The following is a 17,933-nucleotide window of genomic DNA, read 5'->3' on the forward strand; positions in this document are numbered from 1 at the left end:
AAGGCTTAACTGAAGAGTATATTTTGCATGGCTCAAGGACTTCTCTTTAAAACATGCATCTCACCACAGCTTTGCTTTAATTTATCATCCTTTAGGATTTGCGAATGTACCGCTGTTTGTGATTCCACTTGATGGCAGGTTATGTGATTCCTGAGGAACAAAGCTACCGACAGGCAATTTATCTTCCATTAAGGAAAACCTCATCAGTCTAAAAAGCCTGCATTGACTAGTAGCCTAGCAGTCTAGACATGTGTCTGCTCCTTCTAAACTGGCTTGTTTAATTTAAACCCAATAGGCCGGATTCTTAGTGGATTTAAATCAGCATAACTCCAGGGGCTTCAATGGAGCAATGCCAGTTCACCTGAGCTGAAAACCTGCCTACAGGCAACGTGGAGAAACAAGACTCTTGATCTGGATCAACATTCCAGTGGAATAAAAGTGCCGTGGGGTAACTCTGGATATGTTGGTTTAACAGATTAGAACCTGGCCCAGAGTTTTTTAATGATGCAGAATTTGGTGGCTAACAAAAAGTTAATGTCATATATATTTAACGGGCTTCCTCTGTTCTAATTTCCTCTCTTGTACCAGATCAGCTGGGGCAGAAGCTATGACAATTTTCACTACTAGATTTAGTATAACCGACTCTCCATCTCAAATAGCTATGAATGATGTGAATTCCAGCAATCCCGCCTGGAGAGAATGAGCACACAGTTTACCATGGCTAGAGCCTTATCTGTGAGAAAAGGGTACAGCCTCTGAATAACTGGAAGAAAAGGAAGCTCTTGATATCGGTTCTGTCTGATCAGTGAGTCCAGTGGACAAATCTATGGGACCCTTGAGGTTTTTCCCTATTGTGACCAATGTGGTACAGATGGGAGGGGAACCAGTGTCATGACTAGTTCTTCAAAGCACCTTTCCCTCCTGGCTAGCATCATTGTGTCTTGCTAAGGGGTAATTTGAGCCAGTTGTCCTCCTTCCAACCATGAAGTTTCTCTGACAGCTTTGACTTTGACAGCGGAAAATGAGCTACAGCTGCGTGTGACTGGAGTCATGTTGGCTGCAGAATTATGGCATCTCACAATCTCTCCACGTGGTCTCATGTAGGTACCAAAGGGGGATGGGGACATGGTAACTCTCTGTCGGACTCCTCAGGTAGAGTTGTCACCATTGTCTGTGTCTTGTCGGAGAGGACGGACCAGAGTCTTTGTAGTTACCTCAACAACTTCTTCAGCTTCGCCCTGTCAGTAACTCAGCGGTTCCTTTTGCTCAGCAGTGTCAAAAGCTGCAGGCAGGTCAAGTAGGAGGAGCACTGAGCTATGACCAGCGTCAGAGGGGCAACCATGCTAATCTACAGCCGCAAAAACAACAAGGAGTCCTGTGGCACCTTAAAGACTACCAGACTCATTTGGGCATCAGCTTTCATCAGAAGTGGGTCTTTGCCCACGAAAGCTGATGCCCAAATAAATCTGTTAGGATACACCTGCACTGCACAGCTATTTAGCTACCCGTGTCTACACGAGCCATCCATTATTTTGAAATATTTTTTGAAATAACAGACATGCTATTTCGCCATCCCAGTAAACCTTGTTACACGAGGGTTAAAGGATGGCTCAAAATAGCACATTATTTAAAAATCTGGCGCTGTGCAGATGTGCCAAATTTCAAAATAAGCTATTTTGAAATAGTTTCGAAATAAGATACACAATTTGCATAGCGCAAATTACGATCTTATTTCAAGTTTAGGGTGCACCCTTAGTCTATAAGATGCCACAGGACTCCTCAGTTTTTGTGTTTGTTTTGAGATCACAATCCATTGGAATGTGGAGTTCATGCCGTAATACTGCTGCTAGGGCGTTATCTCCATGATGTGGCCTGGGATGAAGTCCAGCTGTGATGTACCCAAGGCAACAGCAATTGTCACAGGTTATTGGAGCTTGGTTGTTACTGCTTTCTCAGCAATTTTGCTGAGAAATGGGAGAGGAAAGGTTGTCTGCATCCAGGCTTGGGTTTTTGAGGTCTGGTCAGCGCCTGACATTTTTCATTGGAGTTGGCAGGTTCTCCTCTCTAAAGGGTTGCTTTGTCCTGCTTTGCTGCTGGGCACACTTGTTCTTTGCTAGCTTTGACCATGCAGGCCAGGCCTGTATCTGTTTTCCAGGCGGTGGCACCATACCTATTTCTCAAGGATTCTTGGTTCTTGCCACGTCTAATACTGCCAAACAATCAGGCATGGTGGAGCATCTAAAGCCATCTGCTCCGAGGTAGATTTTTTCCTCATGGAGTTCATCTGGACAATCTTATCTGTGGCGTAGAAAGGGAGCTTTTCACAGAGGTTGCTGCTGGTGTCTGATGGTGGCATTATGCCATTGAGTTGATTCGCTTGTTCACTTGGTACTGGGGCTCTGTTGGCTCTGTGTTTGCTGCTGCAGTGGCAGGGAAGGGTCTCTTGGCTTCCTTTACTGAGGTAGTGCATTCCTAGTGGCTGACAAATGAAAGATGGAGGCATTCATCTGCCTGGTCTCGAGTGAAACATTTGTGTGAAACCCAGGCTTGCTTGTGCTGAAGTCAATGGGAAGACTTTCTCTTTCAACAGAAGTAGAGCCAAGCCTGCTACTTCTCTCTGCAGCAGACCACGCACATGAATCACCATACCCATCTCCAAGGACACTAGGGCTGAGCTAGCACTGTCTGAGCTTGCATCCAAGTGTGGTGCTCCTGGATATGAGAAGGCACTCTCTCCACCTGGAGGGTGAGGACGACAGCTTATGGAACCTTGCCATCCCGTTACGCTGATGGGTGAGAGCCACGTTTCACTTCATTGTCTCATCGCCCACTGTCAGCTGAAACTGCGAGAAGTGGTATCAAACTACTTTTGATATTAAATAACATATAACATATAGCCGCAGTCATGCAGAATGCAATGCTATTCACAGCCTTAAAAACAATTCTAACATCATAATCAAAGAGGCTGACAAAGAGGGCATTGTAGTCATCATGGACAGAACAGATTATGAACAGGAGGCAACCAGACAACTCACCAATAACAGATTCTACAAGCCTCTCTCCTGTGATCTCACTAAAGAATACCAAAAAAACCCTCTGAAACAACTGCTCATAAAGCTCTCTGATGCTGCTCAGGACCAGATTTACACTAACACCTCCCACCCCAATTCCTGAAGAGGAGTTTTCTGTCTGCTACCCAAGATACACAAACCTGGAAATCCCGGACGACCGATCATCTCAAGCGTTGGCACACTTACAACAGGATTATCTGGCTCTCTCCTCAGACCCCATGCCACCAGCACCCCTAGCTACCTTTGCGACACTACTGACTTCTTGAGGAAACTACAAAATATCAGTAATCTACCTGAAAACACCATCCTGGCCACCATGGATGTAGAAGCCCTGTACACCAACATTTCAAATGAAGATGGATTACAGGCTATCAGGAACACCATTCCTGATGACAGCACTGCACACCTGGTTACAGTGCTCTGTGACTTTGTCCTCACCCACAACTACTTCCAATTTGGAGATAATTTGTATCTTTAAGTCAGAGGCACAGCCATGGGCAACTGCATAGCACCACAATATGCCAACGTCTTCATGACTGACGTTGAACAACGTTTCCTCAGCTCTCGCCTTCTAACATCTTTACTCTATTTACATTACATTGACGACATCTTCATCATATAGACCCACGGGAAAGAGACCATTGAAGAATTTCACAAGGATTTCAACAGCTTCCACCTTACCATCAACCTCAGCCTGGATCACTCCACACAAGAAATCCACTTCCTTGACACTATAGTACAATTAAATGATGGACAAATTTCCACCACCATATACCGGAAACCCACTGACTGCTACACTCACCTTCATACCTCTAGCTTTCATCCCAGACACATTTCTCAATCTATTGTATACAGCCAAGCCCTAATATACAACTGGATTTGCTCCATTCCCACAGAGACAAAAACCTACAAGATCTATATAGAACTTTCTTAAAACTGAAATACTCACCTGGAAAAGTGAAAAAACAGATTGACAGAGCCAAAAAAGTACCCAGACATGAACTCCTTTAAGACAGGCCCCAAAAGGAAAACCGAATTCCACTTGTTATCATCTACAGTCCACCATTTATCCTGGAAAACAACCTTGGGAAAGGCCAGTTCTTGTTTACAGACAACCCCCTAACCTGAAAAAAATTATTTCTGGTAACCACGCAGCACAGCTACATCATAAGCATCCAGGAATCCACCCCTGCAATCACCCCGTTGCCAACTCTGCTCACACATCTACACAAGCGTTTTCATCACTGGACCCAACTATATCAGCCACCAAATCAGAGCTTCATTTAACTGCACATCCACAAATGTGATCTATGCCATCAAATGCCAGCAATGCCCCACTGCAATGTATATCAGCCAAACTGGACAGTCTCTACGGAAAAATTAATGGACACAAATCAGATATCCGAAAAGGCAACACACAAAAACCTGTTGGAGAACACTTGAATCTTCCTGTACACTCATTAATGGATCTCCAAGTCGCTGTTTTGTTTCAGATCAATTCCACAAGCCAAATACAAAGAGAAGGACTGGAGCTTAACTTCATTCACAAGTTTAATTCTTATACTAATGGTTTGAATCATGATATCAGATGGCTCGCACATTATCAACCAACCAAACAATGAAGGTGCTAATGGTTCTTGATGTCTGCATAGAATCTGGTATTGGTCATCTTCCTTTACAAGTGCAAACTAATGGTTCTTATCAGCCTCTTTTAACTATTTAGTCTTAAGGTGCTACTAGACTAATTGTTGTTTTTTTAAGTTTTTCCTGTTACATACTAACTCGGCTATTCCTCTGAAACTTATCTACTCACTGTCCTTTTTTACTTCTTCCCCTTCCCTCCTTGCCTTATTTATTCTTGAATTTGGACTTCCAGCATTCTGGTCATCAGAAGAAGTGGGCTGTGCCCACGAAAGCTGTTGATACCATCTACATGTTTTGTTAGTCTTTAAAGTGCTACCAGACTATCTGTGGTTTTTTAAGTTTTTCCTGTTACAGACTAACTCGACTAACCCTCTGATATTGCAAACAGTCATCTTATAAATACAGCTACATTTTAACATCCGTTAAAGTTAGTATCAATTGGAGAAATAACAAATTACAGTTATTGTAATTACACAAACAATCCTTTATTGCCCCATGGATTTGGAGTATAAGATTTATGATTTGACAAAAATGGAAGCTACCTTTTGTGGGTCACGGGGCTTGCTTTGGGCTGTATGAGTAACACTGTCAAAAGCTCTTAAATGACTTCACAGCCTAAGTCCCATTTTCACATGATTAGGGCCAGGTCTTTAAAAGGTATTTGGGTGCCTATAGATTCAGACAGGCGCCAAATGGGATTTTCAAATGCACCATGGCAGCTTACTTATGAAGCGTGAATGGGTACCTAGGTGATTTTGAATATCTTACTATCCACCTATCTGCCTAAATGCCTGGCCCTGCATCACTTTTGAAAATAGATCTTAGGCTGCTTAGTTATTTCAGCCCAGCTCCTCAATGGTATTCAGGTGCCTGACTCCCACTGATTGGAGATGTAAATTTTGTACATTATGATGGAGTTTGGGTTATAAAGCAACATCTTAGGAATAATATGAAGCATATATTTAACACTGTAAAAGGAGAACACAAGAGTGTGTTTCTTCTGCTTTTTTTCTTGATAAGATCTGCAACACGGACAAAACCAGGTAGTATCCTGTGGGTTGACTCTGGGAAACTGGACAGTCTACAATCTTCACTGAAGTCAATGGGCCAAATTCTGAGGTCCTCATACCCTACATGCAGAGGAAACCCTGCTGGCAGAGATATCAACATATGCAAAAGGAGGTCCATTCTCCTTTCCCTCAGTGTCTCCTACTCCCACCACCCAACCATGCCCTGTAGAATACATTAGGGCCTGTGAGGGTAGAGAAGTAGAGGAAGGAGTGGAACGACCATCATTCCCCAGGAATCCTTTTGTAGCTCAGGGAAAAAGATGATGTAACCTCAAGCCATGTTATATCTCACACCTCTCCTCTCACACTAGGGATGCCCCTTCATGAGGTGGAAGAAGTAATTGCTGGTAATGAAAGCCTTACCAAGCAGCTCCATTGGAGTCACATAACCAAGATGGATAGGCTTCAGGAGACCCACAGTGGCAGTGAAAGCATGGGGCAGCTGTGTGGGGCAGCTGTGTGGATGGACAAGGGACCTTTAAGGATTTTAGGAGCCTTTGGAGGGAACTCACAGCTTATTCATAAAGGGCAGAAATGAATGGGAAAAAAATCTACACAAGGAGAACCTCCTCCTCCTTTAAGCTTCTTTCAGTGGATAGCCCCTTGGGAGGAGCAGTTTTGATATATTCCTTACTGAGGCTAATTCCAATGGCTTTGGAGGGAATATCTGGCTCCTTGGGAGTTTTGGGTACCAAGTGTTGCAGGACCTGATCTAAAGCCCAATTGAGTCACTGGAAAGATCCCTGCTGATTTCAGCTGGCTTTGGTCCAGGCTCTTAGTTTTCACAAGTCACATTCCTTGGGTGGCCTGTTATAATGAAGAGCATTGTGATGGCTCACCTTGCAGTAGCCAGTTATGGGATACACTGTACTGACTGGCCTACAGACCCACAAACTAGACAGAGCTCTTACAGCCCTAAGGAGCTAGCCAAACGCCTAAATACCTCTGCAGTGATGGTCTCAAAGACCTTTGCTTACTGATGCCAGAAAGCGAGTTCTACCCTGTGCTATTAACATGGAAGTTGGCTTAGCTGTATCTACTAAGGTGTGTGCAACATCAAAGCAAACATGTTGTCTAGAAAACCTACCAACAGAAAAACCCAAATGGGTACGTTTAAACTGTTTTTTCTTCGAAAGAGGATATGCAAATTCCATGGGAATTTGAAAAGGTACATCTAAACTACATTTTTTTTTTCTGAAAGAGGATATGCAAATTCTGCGGGAATTTGTATATCTTCTTCCGATCGCTTTTTTGAAAGCGGGTCTTTCCAAAGTGAAAATAGTCTTGATGCGGGGTTTTTTTTTGGAAAAAAGCCCTCTTTTTCGAAAAACTGCAAAAACCTCCTTTTTTTAGGAATAGTGGTTTTTCAAAAAAGAGGGTTTTTTCCACCTCTCCCCTCTCCCCCGTGTCCAGACTACTTTCACTTTCGAAAGACCCACTTTCATAAAAGTGATCATAAGATATGTTGGGATGAGTGGTTGGAAAGATTAGATCTTCTGTTAGCCACCCATTGGAAAGATCACTGCAATATTCTTTTCTAGGTGTCACCTAATAATCTTAAGTAACTTGTGCTACAAGGTCAGTTGAAAAAAGATCACGCAGGTGTGTTAACAAATGCTTTCATTCATCCCATAATCTGCTAAGACATTCATGAGTTATGCACTGCAAAAACTGTATGGTTTTAAAAGACATCATAGGCATATTTTGTCCAATTACACGTAATAGGTGTATCGCAATTTAAAAAAAACAAGTTTCAGCAATTATTAATAGAACAACACTGCTAAATATTACACAAACATAATTAAAGTGCATTTAACATACTACCATGATTGCAATATTCCTGGAGCTTGCAGCATGCTCTGTCTCTTTTACTTGAGAAAACTGTAATCTATAATTATCAGAGTAATTTACTGATACAACCATAACCATTTTAAAGAAACTTTTATATTGTCTGAGTCTTTCCAGTTGTATTGACTGGCTGAATACTGGATCTTACAATGTCCATGTATGTTCAAAGGGACTGAAGCACAAAGATTCCTGGATTATAAGTGGTCAAATGGCCCAATCCTGAAACCCTTATGTATGCAATCTTTGCTCAAGTGTGCAGTCCATGTGTAGTTAATGGGACTACTCACATGACTGAGGACTCTTTGTATGTACAAGGCTTGTCAGAAAGATTCATTTGGTTAGTTGCAGGCTTTCACTCACAATATATGTGATTGATTTAGTTTTCAATGTGCAGTTCATTTCTGTGCATCGTAAAGGATACATGTTATTTATGTAGACACTGTATCTGGTTTGACACAGCTAATCTTTGATTTCTGAATCTCGTTGCTGTTGTTATTCATCAAAAATTAGAGCTGTGCAAACTTGATTCCAGTAAGAGTGTATGTGAAAAAAAGATTTATCTGGGGCTTTAAGGCTGAAACTCACTCCTGTGCAGACAGTCCCTATACTGACGCACCACTTCAATCCCACTAAAGCCCTTGAAATTGGGAAAAAGTTAGACTGAAGTGGTGCTACTACTTTGTACCTCCCCGTACTGAGGGGTGAATTTTGTACTCAAAGAAAACAGACTTAGGTTGTTTTTTTTTTTAATCAATTTCTGGCACTCCCTTTATAAATACTGAAAGGAGCTCTGTATGTGACAGAGAGGAGAATGTATCTCCTCCTTTGAAATAGGTTTTTCTTAGGACTGGATTCTGGATCTGGATTTATGATTGCAGATTTCACTGGTGTCTATAGTAGAGCTTAGTGAAATCCCAAGGCAGATGCAACTCCGATGAGTTTTGTCTGGTTTTGATGCAAAAGGCTATAAAACAAAGCTTTCGTTCGGAAAGGTCATGAACCTTAGTGCACTCTCCAGTACAGTTAGTTTGGAATTTGGAATGAAACACAATCCTGGGAGCGTTTCAAGCATTTTCCGTACTTAGCAGCTATTGCTGGGCAAACACGCATGGTCTGAATTGTGGCTTTGACAAGCAGGTATCCAGAATGGTTATGGGCCAAATCCTGCTTGTTTGCAAATTAGTGCCAATGGGAGTTTTCAGCAGACAAGGAATGGCCTGTGGACTTGTACTTGTAATGCCACGCGATAGTCACACATGTAGCTCCTATGTCTTCAACTGAGAGTTTGATATGCTCAAGAAAGCCAGGATCAGTGATAACCTGTTATTAACTGAGGATCTGAAGCAACGTTTACATTATGGTTTTGAATACTTGTGTTAGCCTTTTAGCAAGAAGAGGCAAAACCTCAGCTGGCCCAGCTCCGTTAGGATCTGGTCCCAAGCCTCTCACTTCGGGGTGATCGTTGGAATAATATGATAAGCACATTTCCACCTTTTCCCTTTAAAGAGAAATACCGTTGCAGGTAGCAAGGGCTCTGTCAAGAAGTTCTTTTGTGATACCAAGCAACTAATCCATGCATCCATGTTGCACTGTGAAATAACTGCATTATTAACAGGAGCTGTAAATGTTACACCAAAGTGGCACTCCATATATTGAGACTCAGAACTGAAAAGTCTCTTTGTAGACTTAACTTTTAATGAAACAGTCATTTCATGGTAACTCTCAGATCAAATATATGAGGTTCTGCTCTTAAAAAAAATAAGGAAGGAGGGAAAAAATATTTCCATTTAGATTCTGCTATAATGTTGCATTCATGTTAACATCCTAGAAGCAAAAAATATTACAGAAAAAGGGCTATTATGTTATCTACTCCATTCCCTCCTACTATAAGATCATTCCTCGTGCTTTTTTTCTGCAATAGAATGTTGTTAAGTGTCTAAACAACATTCTCCACTGATGTCTCATATTCTGTTCTATTGAAACAGGCATCAAAGTCTCCTGTTGGAGGCTGGTATGAGACAAGGCAGCAGGAATAAATAGTATATTGGGGCATTTGTTTTAGGAGATACCATTTTGTTGCTGCTGTGGGACTGCAGCAAAATGGATGCTCTTTAATTTTATTGAAAATATTCCAATTACTGCTCAATGGGCCAAAAGTGTCATTTCCCAGGGTTTATATTAAACATACCCAATGTCTGGTTTTGCCCATATCAGATCCATACACTGAGCTCCCTTCTAAGCCTGTAAGCGTCTGTATTGTACCTCATAATGAGCTATATTTGGCCATCATTTTTAATGCAGAGCTCCCATTGACTTCAATGAGCATTCTGCACAGGGAATGTGCATCTGATGTGCCTGTTTTATTTTCTCTATGGCTTGGGATTACTGCCTGCTCTTGAATCACAGCAAAAAAAGGAGAAATCATACAACACATGCATAAGTAATGCTGTATTTTAAACAAAGTATGCAGGGACACTTTCTCCCTCATTTGTGTGTTGCTATGGCTTGATCGAAAGCCCAGTGAAAGATTTTTTTTGTTTATTTCAATGTGTGTTGGAACAGGTCCCTTTGCATAAATGAGTGCCATATATACATACATCAAATGCAAAATAGACCTTCCCCCATATGCTTATTGTAGGTTACTCTGGTTCACAAAGAGGTTAGAGACAATAGGACTGACCAGATCTAACCTCTTACACAAATACATTGCTAGTGATCAATGTTCCCTCTAATCTTTTCCATCCACGAGCGGATTTTTTTCATCCATGTGCAAAATAAATTGTTATGAGCACCAAGGCATATACACCAAAAGCCTAGCTGTGGCTGCTCTGTTAATCAGCTGGGCAGCAATTGAATCTCTCCTGTACAAGCACACTGCTTACAGGGAACACTGCCAGTGATTAATGTATCATTGCATATCATTAATACACTTTTTTGAGAGTGCTTTTATTTTTTGACTGAAGCAATCTGAACTTACCTCCTTGCTCATCCAACATAACCAAAGTCCTGATACCAGCATCTTTACTCTACATTCCAGTAACGGAAGCAAGATAAGAAGAGGGAGAAAGACAAAAAAAAAAAGAGAGAGAGAGAGAAAGAGAGAGATCAGTGAGGGAACCATTAGCACTAGATTTGGGATTTAGGAAATCAAAGAAAAAACAGTAAAAGGTATGGTAGGGTTCTTAGGGCCTAGCTGAATAACTAGAAGCCATCATGTGAATGAATACAGTAACGGGAGCTGCGCATTCTCCGTGGCACCATGAACCCGTTGGTCCTCATTGGGGTGTAAAGCTCCTACAAAACATGTAACAGCCAATGGCTTCATTTGGAAATTAACATTTGAAACGACAGTCATGTTCTTAAAAGAAAGTTGAATCTTAAGGCTCCACAGCTGGCCACATTCATGTTGCAAACGCTCATTTGTTCCCTGGAGGAAATTCCAATGGAAAACATCTTGTGTAACCCACACACCATGGCTATGTCTATACTGGCAGGTTGTTGTTCCATAAATATGCAAATGAAGCTAAGCGTGGAATATCGCTGAGCCTCATTTGCATACCTAATGAGCCGTCATTTTTGCGGAAGAGGCTCTTGCGCCAGAAGGAGAGTCTACACTGCCCCTTCTTGTGCAAGAAAAACCCTCTTGCGCAACGCCGTTATTCCTGAAAATAATCAGCGTAGCGACATTGCGCGAGAGGGTTTTTCTTGCGAAAGAAGGGGCAGTGTAGACACTCGTTCTGGTGCAAGAGCCTCTTCCGCAAAAATGACGGCTCATTAGGTATGCAAATGAGGCTCGGCCATATTCCACGCTTAGCCTCATTTGCATATTTCTGGTGCAACAACCCGCCAGTGTAGATGCACTGGAATATAAAACAAAACATGTATAACAGCAATTAAAAGAAGTTCTTTTTCTTCCATTTTTAGGTGCTCCATGCTTCAGCATTCTAATTGCTAACAAATTAGCCTTTTCATAAAGGGCTTTGTCTAGCAAAGAATTTCATGCTTAATTTTAAGCACACGGGTCAAGCCATTGCTTAAAGTGCAGCACATGCTTAAATGTTTCCTGGCTCTTTTTCCTAATTAGAAAGCTGCAGCCGGGAGTGGCATATGATTTTTCAATCTATGGGTCAAATTCCACCTTGGAACTATCACTGTAAACTTGCATAATTTCAATCAAAGCAGAGTAAGCAAGAGTAGAATTTGACCTGTCAGTGACTATAGCATACTCTTGTTTAATTACAGTCTCATTCAAAGCCCAGTGGAGCCAAAGGAAATACTCCCAACAAGGTTTCCACAGCACCTTGGAGATTAAATGGATTGCTATATAACTGCTAATTATTATTATTATTATATGGCTTAATTTCCCAAGGAGGGAATGAAACTGGGATGGATAAAGAATAATTACTCAAAAGCCACATCAATCATTTCTGAAGCAGAGTGGCCCTCTTTCTCCCCTGGTTTGCCCCTTGTGCAGATGTTCACACCTGTGCAAAGTGTCTGCAAAGTGCACCTTTTCTGATATTGTGGCGGTCTGCACACACCTTTTCTTTGCCAGGTGCAAAGGACAGTGCAAGTTGCCAGGCACTGAAGAAATCTAGCCCAGAGAATGTATCAGCTGGTGAATGAGAATGACAATGAATGTTTTCCATATGTTTCAGTAGGTACATTTTAAAAAACAAATATATGCTTGATCTTGATCAAATCCGATAGCAGGCACAGAAACCCAGTTAAATAAAGAATTCTACTTCAATCAATATGGCATATAGACTTTGTTCTGAATAAATTAGTGCAGACAATTATCTACCAGGCCAGACTGACATTGCTCGCAGTTCACAAAGACACTAAAGAGAAGTGTCAATACCATAAAGACAAAAGTCTGGCCAATGAGGTATTTTGTAGTCATGCGTGGTGGCATATTTCTACAGCCCCTTTGTCGAGTTAGCAGTAGCTCTATGCAGTGCAGTGCTCTCCCTCCAGTCTGATTAAAGGAATTAATCCATTCTTTCACTCCTGGAATACACCTGATAGTTGAAAACATCATCTGCTGTAAATTAATGTAGTTCCATTGAAATCTGTGGGCTGGCTCCTCCGCTGGCATACAGAGAAACAGCTCCAGTGACTTCAAGGCAAATGCGTCAATTTACACCATCTAAGGACTTGGCCCTGTACACTTGCAATTGACGCCAAGATACACAGATTCCAAGGCCAGAAGTGACCACTGTGATCATCTAGTCTGACCTCCTGTGTAACATGGGCCATAGAACTTCTCCAAAATAACTCCCAGAGCAGCGCTTTCAGGAAAACATCCCATTTGTGTTGAAAACAGTCAGCAGGGGAGCATCCACCCTGACCCTTGGTAAGCTGTTCCAGCAGTTCATTACTCAAAATTAAAAGGTACATTTTATATTTGGTCTGAATTTGTCAAGCTTCATTGTGGTTCTAGCTACTGGCTCATGTGATACCTTTCTCTGCTGGAATGAGGAGCCAATATTTGTTCCTCTATAGATAATTTTAGACTGTCATTAACTCACTTCCCTTCACCTTCTCTTTGTTCCATTCAATGGCTTGAGCTCCGTGAGTCTGTGATAAGGAAAGCTATCTGTTCCTTTAGGATCACGCTTCGTTTTTGGCAGACAACTTGCTTCCATAGAGATACATTAAGTATGTAATACTCTTCCTTGACTAGGGGCCAGTCCAAAACCCGGTGAAATCAAAGGGATTCTGTTGCAATGGACGTCGGTGGGTTTTCAAATAGGCTTTCTATTGTCCAACGTGTTATTGTATGTAGTGCTTGTGAGGCTACCTTTTAAGGAATATTCAGAACAAAAGAGTGAAATCAGGAGGAAAACCTCTCCCCATTATAGATGAAGGCACATTAATGTATAAGAAAGTCAGCTAAGATCGTGACCTTGCATTAAGCATCCAGCTTGAAATGGTGTCGTAGGATTAGCCAATGAAACATTTCTACCCTACAGTTTCCATTCTGAAATATCAGAGAGTTTAGATGTGAAACCCCATCTTACAACATGAGAAAAGAGCCCCATTTGGTTTGGGGTCTAACAAAGCTGCTCTTAAGTCCACACAAGCTGCCAGTGCCTTTTTGCTGGAATTTCTGCAGTACTGATCTTGTTGGTTTATTTCCCCCCTCCCCAGTTCATGGCTAGAAACCATCTCCCCACATCCCTCTGCATCATAATTAGTTTTCTCTAAAGGCCAAGCTGCTTTCATATGGAAACCATGGAAGAGGCACCACTTTTCCCCTACTGGCTTATTCCATATTTAATTATTTAATCAGCCCAGGGTGAAAAGTGTGAACAGGAAGGGTTGTTGGCTCCAAGCTGTGCATGACTATAGTCCCCATCCTTCTGCCCCAATTCATTGCTATTTTGGGACACAAACTCTGCACCACAGCACTATAAAAAAAAACCCCCATAAATTCACAGCACATTATTACAACAACCAAGTGGCTCACACTTAGCATAAATAATCACTGATCATTAGCTATACTAAACGTATAGCTAAGAGAGGAGGCTGTAGAGGGGGAAGCAGGTGGGTTAAGATGCATACCCGTATGCAGGGTGCGTGTGAATGTTGAGAATGTAGCCCCTCATGGTCTTCCAAGTAAGCACGAGGCTTGGGCGGTGCATTACCCCAGGCTCCCTCCCACCATGTTCTGGTCAGCCAGGAGAAGGCAGGAGCAGCATGTTGCCTCAGCTTCCCTCCCCCGTGCTCCAGCTGGCTATGGGGAGGCTGGGGCTGATTATCCTCCACCCAGTAGAGAGGCCAGGAGTGGGGCTGGGCCACGCAGGCAGGGGGCCACGCAGCCACCAACCCCTCCCACAGCTCGCACTCCCCCCCACAAATTCCTGCGTACGGGCCTGAGATGAGATTGTTTCAGGACAGGGGGGAGACAAAAATATCCTTGAATTGTGAGGGAACAAGCCAGGAGAGAGAAAGAGGTGAAGTAGGCAGGAGGAGAATTGCAGCTGTTGTGTGCACTTGTCAACAGGTGTAGGACTTGACAATACAAGGCCCGACTCCATGTCAGCTGAAGTCACAGGCAAACGTCACTGATTTCAGTGAGGGTAGGAAATGAAAATGGGCCTTTTTACAGTTCATAAATGCATGACTCGGGGCTATTTCCTTCCCTTTGTCTTTGCTTGGATCTGCCATTGTTGTCAGTGCAAGTCAGGCATGAGGGTAGAAGCTGCCTTGCAATACTAAAGTCTGTCAGGGTAGATGACTTATTATGTGTCATCACCCCATAAATAAAATCTAACAGCTGAAACCATAGGTCAGGTGACTAAGGGATGCTGATGGGTGATATCAGGTCAGTGTTCCAGATTATAACCACCATGAACACTATGGATCGGCCCCGGAGTGAACAATCCTTTTCCTCCCACAAGGGTCAATTAAGCAAGCTTGCATTGCCACTCCCAGTGCTGTGAGGGATCAGAGGTCTTCTGTCTGTCAGTTTGCCATCGGTCAGGAGCCCTAAAACCCCCTAATCATAGACTCCTCGGGCTGGAAGAGCCCTCTGGAGGTCATTGAATCAAAAGCAGGGCCAATCCCAACTAAACTATCCCAGCCAGGGCTTTGTCAAGCCGGGGCTTAACATACCACTCTAAAGAGAAGGTGAAGAAGCATCGCCTAGATACTGCAATGAGTGGGGTTCTGGAAAGACCCAACATGGCTGAGGAGTCGATCACATCCCTGCCTTTTTCTCCATTGACTTCTATGGAGCTTAGTAGCTCCCTATAGCCTGATCCCAGTGTGTGTGTGTATGGGGCCCATAATAACTGACCAGAGGTCATGTACAAAGGGTGTTTCATTGCTTTAGCTTGACTATTTCATTTCAACCAAAATTACAATATGGACCAGATACAGTCCCCATTAGCCACAGTAGTCAGCCCTGCAGTACAGCTGAGACTTTAAATTGCTTCATCAGCTTTATCAACTGCTGCACCACATCTTGTAGGGACCTAATTTGCGAGACCCATTTTAGGGGAGTAGAAAGGCTGGGAGTAAGAATGGAGAGGATCGGGGTAGAACTAGAGAAGAGGATTAAGAAGGATTGATTGTTTTAAGGCATGTTCACCGAGTTAAGTGGCAGAGGGTGGAAGGGAGGAGGCAGTAGAGGGAGAGGCAGGTGGGTTGAGATGAGATTGTTTTAGGATAGGGGGCGGAGAGATAAAAACAACACTGGGAAAGCCACTGACTGGTTATGAGCGACACTTTTGAACACGCCACGCTTTATGATCAAAAAAGCCTGTGGAGACGCCCTCGGTGTGTGACACATCAGCAGGCAGTCCAGGCATTTGTCTGTCAGGCTTTCCCAAATTTCTCTACAAAGGAAGCGACGAGGAGTCCTGTGGCACCTTATAGACTAACTGAAGTGTAGGAGCATAAGCTTTCGTGGGCAAAGACCCACTTCGTCAGATGCATCTGACGAAGTGGGTCTTTGCCCACGAAAGCTTATGCTCCTACACTTCAGTTAGTCTATAAGGTGCCACAGGACTCCTCATCGCTTTTGCAGATTCAGACTAACACGGCTACCCCTCTGATACTCTACAAAGAAAGGGAGGGGAAAGGGTAGGCTCTTACCTCTTCAACAAGCTGCAGCATACGCCGGGTGCTTTCAAGGGACTGAAAGAAAAACACAGCAGAAAAACAGGTTAGAGTTGGAAAATGCAGTTTCCCTCACTAGTATGCAGGCTTGTATACATGAAGTCTTTGAGTACTTCCCCCCCATTCTCCAATAGCCAGATCACAGCTGTCCCCGCATGGGACTGCTGGGAGGCGAGATGGCGTTTCTCCAGGCACTCTGCCCTGGGAGGAAGCTGGAATTCTGCAGCTGGAATTCTGTTGCCAGGGATACATGCTCCTAGAAGGGGAGCATAGCCTTGTCCTTGTCCCCCTTCCCCATCTAAAAGGTGGGATCTGGGCTCTGAGACCCCCTCCCCGCCAGGTTTCAAACCTTGGGCTCCAGTCCCAGCCCAAACGTCTGCACTGCTGTTTTCAGCCTGGCAGCCTGAGCCACAGTCGGTTGACCTAGGCCCGGCCATGGGTTTTTCTTTCCAGTGTAGACCTACCCTTAGCACCTAATTCTTCCTTAACTCCCTCCAGCCTCACTCCTATTTTTTCCTCCCACTGGTACCTTGGCTCTTGAGATCAGCTGGAGCACTGGAGCTTGCAGACCCATGGTTTAAACAAGGGTAAATGGGCAGCAGGGCACTTTCAGGGAGAGACCCTGGATGCTGATGTATTCTGATATTCTCAGCCTGTTGCCCCCTAGGAGATGGGTCAATGGGAGAGGGGTGGAGTTCTAAATCCTGATGGGTAGAGTAGATTTTGTTATTTCATTGCCTTTTGCTCAGCCTAACTAAACCCAAAACAAAGTGAGGGCAGAACTGGGTCCTTAGAACCTAATCCAAAACCCACCCACATCAATGAAAAAAGCCTCCCAAAAGGGCTTTGAATCAGGTCTTTGGGTGAGATTTTCAAAAGGGCTCAGCGCTGGTTTAAGGCCATGTCTCTGCGTACAGCGCTGCAGGGTATCTGGTGTGGAAGCTCTGTGCCAATGGGAAAGAGCCAGTGCTCCCTGAAAGCTAAGCGGTTGGGTGGCCAACCAGGAGAGATTCAAATGCCACTCCGCTGATTGGCAGAGCCCACACAGTGTCCACTGCCAGCACCATGGGTTTCTACTGAGGGTGCGCATCCACTCATGCCTCGGTGCACATAAGAAAATGTATTCCACTCATGCATGGAAAACATAGGGGGGAACATTGGAGAGAGCTGTCCCATCAGCCTAATCAAACCATCTGGAAGAATGGCAGAAGCTATGTCAGAACTTCTCCCGCCGACATTGCACTGTGCACACGAACGCTCATGTCGGTTACACTGACATAGGCACAGTGTAGGCACAGCTTCACACCTGCTCCTTCTGAAGTTGGTGGGAGCTTTTCTGCTGACAGTGGGAGAAGAGACAGCTCAACTTTAAGCACTTTGGAAACCTCACCCTTAATATTTTTGGTTTTCACTGTGCTCCCTCAGTCTTTTCCCCTCTTCTCTACAATCTGGCTGATTCCACAGTGAAGAGTTCAAGGGGGGGAAGAGCAAACTTTCAGGTTAACAGAGCCATTCAGGCTAACACACCTTCAGGACACCTTAAATTTGTCCCCTCTACAATGTGCTCCACTCTCAGGTATGGGTCTCCCACATAGCCCCCTTGATTGGGTCCATTCACCGCCTCACCATGCTAGTTTCCACTGCCTATGGTGTTCTAGGAATCTCCTGCACT

At 43.6% G+C, this 17,933-nt stretch overlaps 1 protein-coding gene across 2 annotated transcripts in view; it reads right to left on the reverse strand.

Moving 5' to 3' along the window:
• Positions 1–17,933, reverse strand: part of SNAP25 (synaptosome associated protein 25) — a 112,121-nt gene that overhangs the window by 23,467 nt on the left and 70,721 nt on the right. For both annotated transcript variants that reach the window (XM_075925671.2, XM_075925672.2), the window contains exons 3-4: positions 16,238–16,279; positions 10,611–10,659 (exon numbers count right to left, since the gene is read on the reverse strand). In XM_075925671.2, coding sequence (XP_075781786.1) covers positions 10,611–10,659; positions 16,238–16,279 — 91 coding nt within the window. The remainder of the gene's footprint in view (positions 1–10,610; positions 10,660–16,237; positions 16,280–17,933) is intronic.

This window comes from Pelodiscus sinensis, chromosome 3, assembly GCF_052426305.1.
Source record: "Pelodiscus sinensis isolate ZL-2025 chromosome 3, ASM5242630v1, whole genome shotgun sequence".
NCBI lineage: Eukaryota > Metazoa > Chordata > Testudines > Trionychidae > Pelodiscus > Pelodiscus sinensis.